Source organism: Nothoprocta perdicaria, unplaced genomic scaffold (genome assembly GCF_003342845.1).
Source record: "Nothoprocta perdicaria isolate Ctin4 unplaced genomic scaffold, notPer1 scaffold_106, whole genome shotgun sequence".
NCBI lineage: Eukaryota > Metazoa > Chordata > Aves > Tinamiformes > Tinamidae > Nothoprocta > Nothoprocta perdicaria.
In genome coordinates this window covers 1,111,401-1,120,703 of record NW_020454161.1, presented here as the reverse complement: position 1 = coordinate 1,120,703, position 9,303 = coordinate 1,111,401, and the positions used below count along the sequence as shown (strand labels likewise).

The window sequence follows — 9,303 nt, the reverse complement described above, 5'->3', positions numbered from 1 at the left end:
AATGTGCTAGGATGACCAATTAATTCAAATAATATTAATTCAATCTTTCAGTGATGTCTTGTACCAAAAAAAATTTAATGTCCCTTTCACATATGGTAATTTCACTTAGAAGAACTGCTGAAATCATTCATCTGAAAGTTTTAATAGAATTAGAAATTTGGCCTAGCATTATAACACTAAATGGAAGAAGATGCATTCTCTCTCACCAAAAGCATTTTACAAATAAGAATCCAATTTTAAGTGATTGTCCATATATCAAAAAAAATTAACAACAGTCTTGAATGGAGCTGATTTACTTTTTCCTCTGTTTTAAACAAACTGTCTACATTGCCATTTTATATTATATATAAACAAATGCAATAAAATTGTTCTTAACATACAATGATGTAACACTTTAGAATTAACTGGTTTAAAATATTTTACAAAGACATTTTATATGTACTATACAACACACGAGTATGAAATATTTTGAACATATACACATTTCTATATTTTTCATGTAGACTATTATTTTGCACCAAACATTGGTGTCTACAATTCTAACAATCCTCTCAGATAAAACAAACAAAACAGAATGATGCTTTGCAGATGGGATTTTCCTGAAAATAAAAATTACAAAAATCCTCTTATTACAAAGAGAATTTCTCTAATGAACTACGCTTTTTAATATCATATTTTGCACAAAGCCTTTAAAGTGGATCCACATACATAAAAAGAATAGCTTCTCTGTTCTTTGCAGTGCAATTTGCTAGGGATAATATTTAACAAGAACGGACTCTTTCCCTACCACGACCATGAAAAACTGCAGCCAATCAAGATGTGACTCAGTGTCATTTTTTTTTTGTACAAAAGTAAACCTCAATACTACTTGCCATTGAGACTCCTTTTCCCCTTATTTAAAATGCAATCCTTTTCAATATCCATTTTAATGAAAGTATTTGCATAGAGCAGCCTTGTATTATTTCTAGAGAACATTATGAGTGTTTTAACACAAGATAAGGCACATGTTTTTTAGCATTAACAACCTAAAASTAATCCTGAGGAACTGTTCCTCCTCAGCAAAATCTGCTTTTTTTTTTTTTTTTTTTTTTAAATATACCCTGTATTACCTGAAGAAAGCAGAAAAGCAGTACAGAATAAACGAAATCTCCTCAGCTGAACTAAATTCAGAACATTAAAAACTCCAGATAATAGTGTAACAAATCCACAGATAAGGATGAACTCTAACAAATTATCTTCAGGAAAAGAAAAGATACCACCAGTAGCACTGTAGATGTTAGATAAAAGTTCACATAATACAGATGACATCAATGGTGAGTTTTCTAAAATAAGCTCCCTTCAGAATGAAGGTGGCTAAACTGTGAGGCACTTAAGGTTGACAATATAAGGAGGAATGCAAGGGATCTGTTTCATAGAAAACCTGAAGTTGCATATCATATCCTTGTGTTAAGCCTTCTATTAAAGTGCTAGAAATGGAGACTTAAAACAAAAGGATTTAAATATAAGTGATTAAAGAGCTTAGTACACAGTAAAATTAAGTGCTTTTGATTTTCATTATTTCAGAGCTTTTTAATATTTTTTTTTAAATTAAGTCTGGAAATAATTAATCCAAGTGTGAAATCATCTTCCTTGTGCCATTTATGCTATTTGTAAAGTGCCCAATTATTTTTCTAAACAATAAAACCATTTGCCTTATCTTATGTTGTGTAGCATGACATAGTATGTAATACATATGCAATCCATACTGCAATGACACAGTCTGATGGAAAACAGCACATGCATACTTTTAGTCAAGAAGTTTTCATTCCCACCTGTCACCCTAAAAAATTAGGTCTTGGATTACATATCCTACCAGTATATATAGTGCAACCAACCTCAACTTCTCAATAGGTAATTTAGCCATTAAAGCCCAGTGTTCAAAGGTGGACTTGTCAAGCTTCTCCTCAGAGCAGCCCGATGCCCAGACAAAATCACGGATGCAAATCCGGATCTGAATTACATAAATCCACTAGATGTCAAATCTGTGAAGGACCTGGGTTCTGTCGGATGATGAAGAGGCTGAAGATGTGTGGCAGTCTGTGTGTTACTGATCACATCTAGCTGAGAGGGATATGCTTCATTTACATTTCCTCCATTGAAACCGTTCTGGAACTGCAGGAGAAAAGACAATATAAAAGGTTAGCATGGGCAACTGATTAACTTAAAAGTTTTCAAAAATCCTCTTAAATGCACAGATTGGATGAGATCATCTTCAAACATAATGAACAGCTTTAAAGCTGCTTTAAAGCTGTTTTTTTGATGATGAATGTTACAAAGTTAATTGATTTAAAGTGATGTCTGAGTCACCACTGAAACCTACCCTTGTTTAAGTCGGTGGTAATTCTACTTACAGCTAACGAAAGAAACATGTAGTCAGAATCCAAAACATAATACAGTTTGCATTTGCAGAAAGTACAGCCTGAGTACTTCTAATTTCCTCTTCCAGCTGTTACATTTTGAAAGCCACCTATTCGCATACTTCACTGTCTGCAATGGGATCCAGACTTCACAGTTTGTCCACAATGGCACGTTCAGCCCTCTTTGCACACTAAAGGGACTGAACAATATCAGAGCGGTCTTAGGGTGGGCTTTTTTGACAAATAGTCTTCATATTGACAAAGCCAAGTAAGAGCAACAAATGGCTTTCATCAGTCTTGGCATAATTGTTCGTAGGATTATTTTAATCAACTAATGTAATGCTGCCTGTCATGCTATGGAAAGTTTTCATTATCTACAAAATACTTTGCTCAGTCATGCAAAGAAAAAAACAAAATATTTTAAACATCTCCATCCTCTCTTTGGGAGTAGCTCTTATCAGCAGTATTCCCTCATTCATTAGAGATTCTTCCTTAAAACATATATCACATATTCATTCATGCATCTCTCTGCCAAACTATGTTGGCTGTTGGAAACTCTCTTTTCCCCTGCTAGCCAGGTCTTTGAAATCTRATTGTAACTGATTACAGTTATTTTTCTTCCAAATTTTTAATAACTAGACTATAGCTGTGTGAATTACAGGCTTTTAATCTAAAAATATCCTGTGTTTTTAAAGACAGATAGGATAACACAAGCTAGGGTAACTTATGGCAACTCCTCCTCAGAATTAATTATTTTAGCATTCTTCATTAATAAGAAAAGCACACTCATTAACATTTATAACAAACTCCTCTGCATAGACTCTAGTAACTGGCAGGTGTTTTCTCCTGTTTATCAAAGGAATACTGATCCTAAAAAAGCAATTGATTTACCAAAGGCCCTTCCACCTCTGAAAATACATTTAACCAGTCTTGGCTGTTGTCCTACCACAGATGCCCACGTTCAACAGGAAGGGGTTTAGGTGAGGGAGATGAGTTACAAGTTAGGCAGAAGGGCAAGGCAGATAATCACAACGGGCCCTTGTGGCTTTCCAATCCCTTTGGAAAGGGATTGCCTTTTCACATGGAAACCAACTGTGGTTGGAAGGACGATGAAAGGACAGGAATTATGACTCACATTACAGATGTGAGACTCTAACCAGACTCTAARCCATTGGGATGTCAGGATGCTAAGGAATGCTCTGCTTTGGTCTGGCTGTGTGAATGGAGGCTCAGAGTAGTGATAGCGGGTTTACTTAGTCACATCTTTAATAAAAATCAAATCTTGATAATTTTATTACCATAAGATATGATAAATTCTCTCAATTTACAATAAACAAATGTAATTCTGTTTACCACCTTGACACAGAAGGTACTTTATGAGATTAAAATCTTAAGTGCAGTAACTTTATTTTTGACTTACTAATTTCTTTGGATTCATGTATTTTAAATTTCTCCTACTCCTCTGATACAAGATTAAATAGAATCTTGCTRCTAAAAGCATACAGTAACATAGGGTTATCTTTCCTTGGACCATTGCCATTTCTGAGTAAAATGTAAACATGTCTCAAATTAAAAGATTTTTACACATATTATTTCTACAGGTTTACACTGATGCCTTACTTTGCCCTGAATCTATATAAATGTTAGTTGGCAGATGCTACTACAGTTCTAAACTGGGTATAGTCTGATACAAGTGACTTCTTTTAAAATCATGTAAGCAGTATGTAGCAGCAGGGGAGGCAAAAGGCAGTGCTATCTGAACAAGTAGCCTCTTCTTGGGTGTAAGAGTAGAATAGCCTTTACAGGTGTAAGTTGAAACACAGAAGTTCCACCTCCATGTGAGGAAGAAATTCTTTCCTGTGAGGCTCACAGAGCCCTGGAACAGGCTGCCCAGAGAGGCTGTGGAGTCTCCTTCTCTGGAGATCTTTCAAACCCATCTGGACGCCACTCTGCGCTCTAGGTGTCCCTGCTTGAACAGGGAGGTTGGACGAGAYGAACCTCAACCCTTCTGTGATTCTGTGACTCTTCCCATTCCTCCCATTTTGCATAAATAGGTTTTGGAGCTCCAAGGGCATGAAGACAGCAACCAGCTATCCATGATGCCCACAGAGAAAGGCCAGGTGGAAGAATCTTCCTTCTCTCATGAAGAATAGAGCTGTTACTTCAAGGGCCTTTGGACAAGCATTCTGCAGGCCTCTTCTGAGGCAAATGAGAGCCAGGATGGGTTCTGCATCAGGCTTCTCCTGCAACACTCTGCAGATGCATTCGGCACGGGCACACCAGAGCAGAAGGGGCTGCACGTGCCTCCAAGTGGTTTAAGAGAGGATTGTTTTCTGACAACCAAGTTAAAGGCAACATTGGTACTGCAGCACAACATTCTAGCAAGAGCAAAGTCAATTTATTCATTTACTACAACTGCATGTAGAGATGCTGTGTTGGTTRGTAAGGCTTTTACGGACAGATGAGAAGAAAAAGTAGTCAAGTAAAGGAAACAAAGTGAGCATAACAAAAGTGATTAACAAAATAATCTTAAATCATTCACTTAAAGTAGAAAATGCAGTAACTTGGGTGCTTGTAGTTCAAAACGGATGAGCTGCACCCGTGCAGACCTTGTGCAAAGAACAACTCTGTGCTGTTACAGGGATGAAGGTCACTAACCCCAGAAAGGCTTTTCAGCCTTATTATCGAGGGCTACGAAGGATTAATAGCACTGACCACAGCCATGCACAGGGCAGCCAAGTGTGTGCAAGCTTCCTCACCGTACTYTGCCAAAGTAACTTCATGCTATTTCAGTCCTTGGACACTTGGGCAGCAGCTAGTCATCTTGCTAAACCCCACTACGTTGAACTTTTCTAATTGTGCAATCTTATTTTTTCCACTAGTAGAACAGTTTTAAAAAAGGATTTGGTTTGTATTTGCAATCACACATACCAAAAAAACTGTGCATGTTCTGCTTGCATTCCTCACCTCTGTCTTGTGTAGGTTAAATGCCAATTAATACTTTAATTCTGTAAATGCTTATGCATATGCATAAGCATTTGTAGGATCAGTACTTTGGAATATAAACTCTTGGTGGGGGGGATAGAATTGCATCTCTGTACTCAAATAGCATTAATGGAAATAAATGGTATGATTTGGTATGGTACTTCAACACACCTTATTCTAAATTARGAGTTCCCTTTGTAATTGAAATTTTTATTTATAAGTTAACTCTACCTACAAAGAACTGCAGTAAAACTGCTATCTGTGATAAAGCCATGCTTTTCTATTTTCTACTGCTTTTGTTGTGCATTTTTCTTAGCATAATGTGAAAAATGCTCAGCTTCTCTACTGCAGATAAGTTCTTTCCTTCTCTTAATTTCAGCAGACATAATTTAAGACAAAGCTTGAGGAATAAACTGACCTTTGTTTACAGCATCTTATGAAAATATTTCTGTCGTATTGTCATGTGTATAAATGCAACAGTTGATAATATTCATGCAAATTATGCAATGTTACAATCTGATACTTAATCCTAAAATCTTCTAAGAATCTGAGTAGCTACAGACCACTGTAAAATTTCTGAAACTAGAGATTGTTCTGGAAACTTAAAACATACCTCATGAAAATATATCTGTCATATGACTGTACTGATATCATTTCACTCCTCCACAAAATTCACATAATCAAACTAATATTCTGACCAGCACCCTTCCCCTTTGCTCTTGTCTTGTACTGGGAGAAGTTCTACTTCGTGCAGTAAAGTAGTTGTCCCGCTGTGTTGTTTGAGTATAATGTAGTCAAGGAGGTGACAGGATGTGGCTAAATGGACAGAATGATGTGACCAAAGGCAACTTTGTTCAATCTAACAAAGTGCTAACAATTTTAAACTCAGTCATTCAGTTTTAACAACACAGCATACCACAAGTCAACCAAAAAACGGACTCAAAATGAAAGTAATTTAACAACGTGTGACCATACCTTGTTCAACAATACTTGTTGACCTGTCACCACTGGATCATACTGCATTTGATCTACGCAGCTGGGCTGTCCTTCTTGTGTGCACTGGTACATAGACACAGCACCTGCATAGCACGTTTGAGGAGTTACCATAACTGATTCAGAGTTTATCCCACACTCTTGATTTTCAGGGACTTGCTGCAAACAACTGAGAAAATCCTCAAAGTTGGAAGAAGCAGAATAGTTTGATCTGTCAAAACTCGCTACAGGGAAATCCATTTGGGTAAAGTTAGAAAGCTGGGGCATCATATGCGTGGGCTGCTTGTAAGGAATGAACTCTTGCCTACATGCATAAGGTGCAGTGTTCACTTCTGACTTGTAAGAGAACTCTGGAGCCGTGGCGTGCACGCCGGGGAACGCGTATTGCTCGGGCTGCTGCTGGGAGCAGCCAAGAGGCACGCTGCTCCCCGAGCTCCAGTTTGTGAACATCCCGTTCACTTGCATATGCTTCATCTTTTGACACAGTTGCTGCTGCTGCTGCTGTTGCTCCACAAACTGTTTCTGGTGCTGGTGGATTTGATGCTGATTGAATTCTTGCTGTACCAAGCAACCAGCATTCTGGACCAGAGGCTGTTGCTGTTCACAACCTGAATACAGGAAGTCAGATTTATTATTTAAGGAATCCTGAACATAAGTCAGAATTTCATCAGTTATATCAATGTCTCCAATATCATCCACACCAGAGAACTCAGTTTTAAAAAACTCCTCATCCTGCTGAATACATTTTAGATCTTCAAAGTCAATACCCAGATTTTTCATGATGCTGTACAATTCACTGGTTTTATTATCTTGAAAGAGGGCTGCACTGTCTTCAGGAAGCAGCATATTAGCGTCTTGGGAACACTCCATTAGCTCCTGTTTCAGGATGCTGTGGTTTCCAGAAGGTAGCAGATTATCTGGCCAGTCACTGCTAATAACATTGCCCAATTCATCCTTGCTGTCTGTAAAGAGGCTCCGCTCAAAAGAAAGTTTATTTGATGCTGGAGGGCAGAGATAGACAGACTCATCTTGCCTTAACATGGCACCTAGAAGGGAGTTGGGATCCACAGAATCTTTGTGCAGCGTAGCTTTGGCAGCAGCTCCTTTTCCCATGGTACTTTTGTTCTTCGGCTGGGAAGGATCCATAAGGCTCGACATAGGGAAGGTCACCTCATACAACACAGCCTCACCAGTGGCAAACATGAAGGGCAACTTCATGTTACGCTTCCGTAGATGTTCTGCCCCCTCTTCCTCTCTGAAAATAAATAAAAAGTATGGCATAATACTGCAGGACTATAACAACTACAATGTTTTTTGTCCCTTGGAATTAATATAAAAAAAACCCAAATCCCCAAACCCTCATGCTATCTCTAGGCATTTTTCAAATTCCTAGCTACTTCAGCTCARCTTGGCTGAGTAAAACCAAGAGGCAGCTTATGATATAAGGAGCTTATGGCTGTAACACCACCCTTACGTATTACATTTGTAATTAAACCCGGATAGCGTACACCATTTTTCATGTATTATGAGCTCAAATGAACAAAAATGGCCTTTGTTCCATTCACTATACTGTTGTTGACATGGCAGGTAAATTAATACTTCAGTACTGAAGTATGTACTTTTCTCCCTTTTACAAACTCGGCATCAAAAATGTTTCATTTGTATTATAACACTTAATTCTGTATTATTTGGAATCAGTTCAGGACCATAAAGATCTTAATTTCTGCATGTTATGCTTTTTTTCCCTACACATCTGCAGTTAGATTTTCTCAATTTTTGCTAACTGGAGTATTGAATTAAAAATATGCTGTCTGAAATATCTTAGCCTTTGTACCACTTCTCTTACTCTTCATAAAAACTAAAACATCAAAGCTTTGATAAAAGTATCAAAGGGAGGACTATGACACATACATAAATACCAAAGAGGCAAACCTCTTTTCAGTAGTTGTTAGCAAATGAACATCTCTTCAGACATCAATATTTAAAGATGGTTTATTTAAAAATAAACAAATCATTTCTGAACATCAACAAGATCAAAGACTGAAGTCTGTTGGTTGAAGCACAGTTCCTTAGGCAATGGTGACTTACGTAAGAGGTCTCTGCGTGGCAATGATGTAATCTGGTCTTCCATTTTTGTAGACRAGCCGCGCATTCGCTTGAACCCAGGCCCATCGATTTTCTTTGGTTAGAAGCCTAAACACAGTCATTCCACTCTCTCCAGTCTTCATCACTAGTTAATAACGGGCAAACATACTGTTTAGTATCCAGTGAACAAAAATAGGAAAACCTGGCATGTCTTGAGAGTAATCCCATTTATARAGCAATTTCACAATCTCATCTCCTCAGTTATTTCATTTTGGCACAGCTCTGATTTATTCCTAGCAAACAGGATGATGGACTACTTTTAACTATGTCTCATTACTGTCAAATATAAAAGCCAAAAAGTACAACTAATTGTAAGATCCATTACAGAACGGCAATATAGCCTTATCTGTTATTTCTCTAGTATCAGGGATTGCTAAATATTAGAGTATGTAAATAAAAAGGTCAAAATCACTTTTACTGTTAAAAAGTGACTACAGTTTAGAGCACAACATACATTAATTATTAACTATTCACAAACTATAGAAAAAGAGTTTTAAAACAGAGTGAACATTCAATAGATCCTGCTCTGCAAACCTTTTTCTCTTTTCTTTTTATTTAACTACCAAAGCTGATTTTTTTTTTTTTTTTAATAAAATTTCATCTGCGATCATCACTTCAAGTCCTGGTCTATTATATGGGACAAAAGTGATTGAGATGTCCTTGAAACAGAATAACTGCTTAATATAGGTTAAGATCTAAGCTGGTAGTAAGATTTATTTAACTATACATAAAGGAACAGAAGAATACAAACACTTTTTTCAAGTCAATTCAATAATGAGAAGCA

General features: G+C 37.1%; 1 protein-coding gene across 1 annotated transcript in view; it reads right to left on the bottom strand.

Moving 5' to 3' along the window:
- Positions 1-425: 425 nt before the first annotated feature.
- AHR (aryl hydrocarbon receptor) overlaps positions 426-9,303 on the bottom strand; it is a 52,574-nt gene continuing 43,696 nt past the window's right edge. The window contains exons 8-10 of the mRNA XM_026044819.1: positions 8,463-8,604; positions 6,357-7,629; positions 426-2,151 (exon numbers count right to left, since the gene is read on the bottom strand). Coding sequence (XP_025900604.1) covers positions 1,996-2,151; positions 6,357-7,629; positions 8,463-8,604 — 1,571 coding nt within the window. The 3' untranslated portion in view covers positions 426-1,995. The remainder of the gene's footprint in view (positions 2,152-6,356; positions 7,630-8,462; positions 8,605-9,303) is intronic.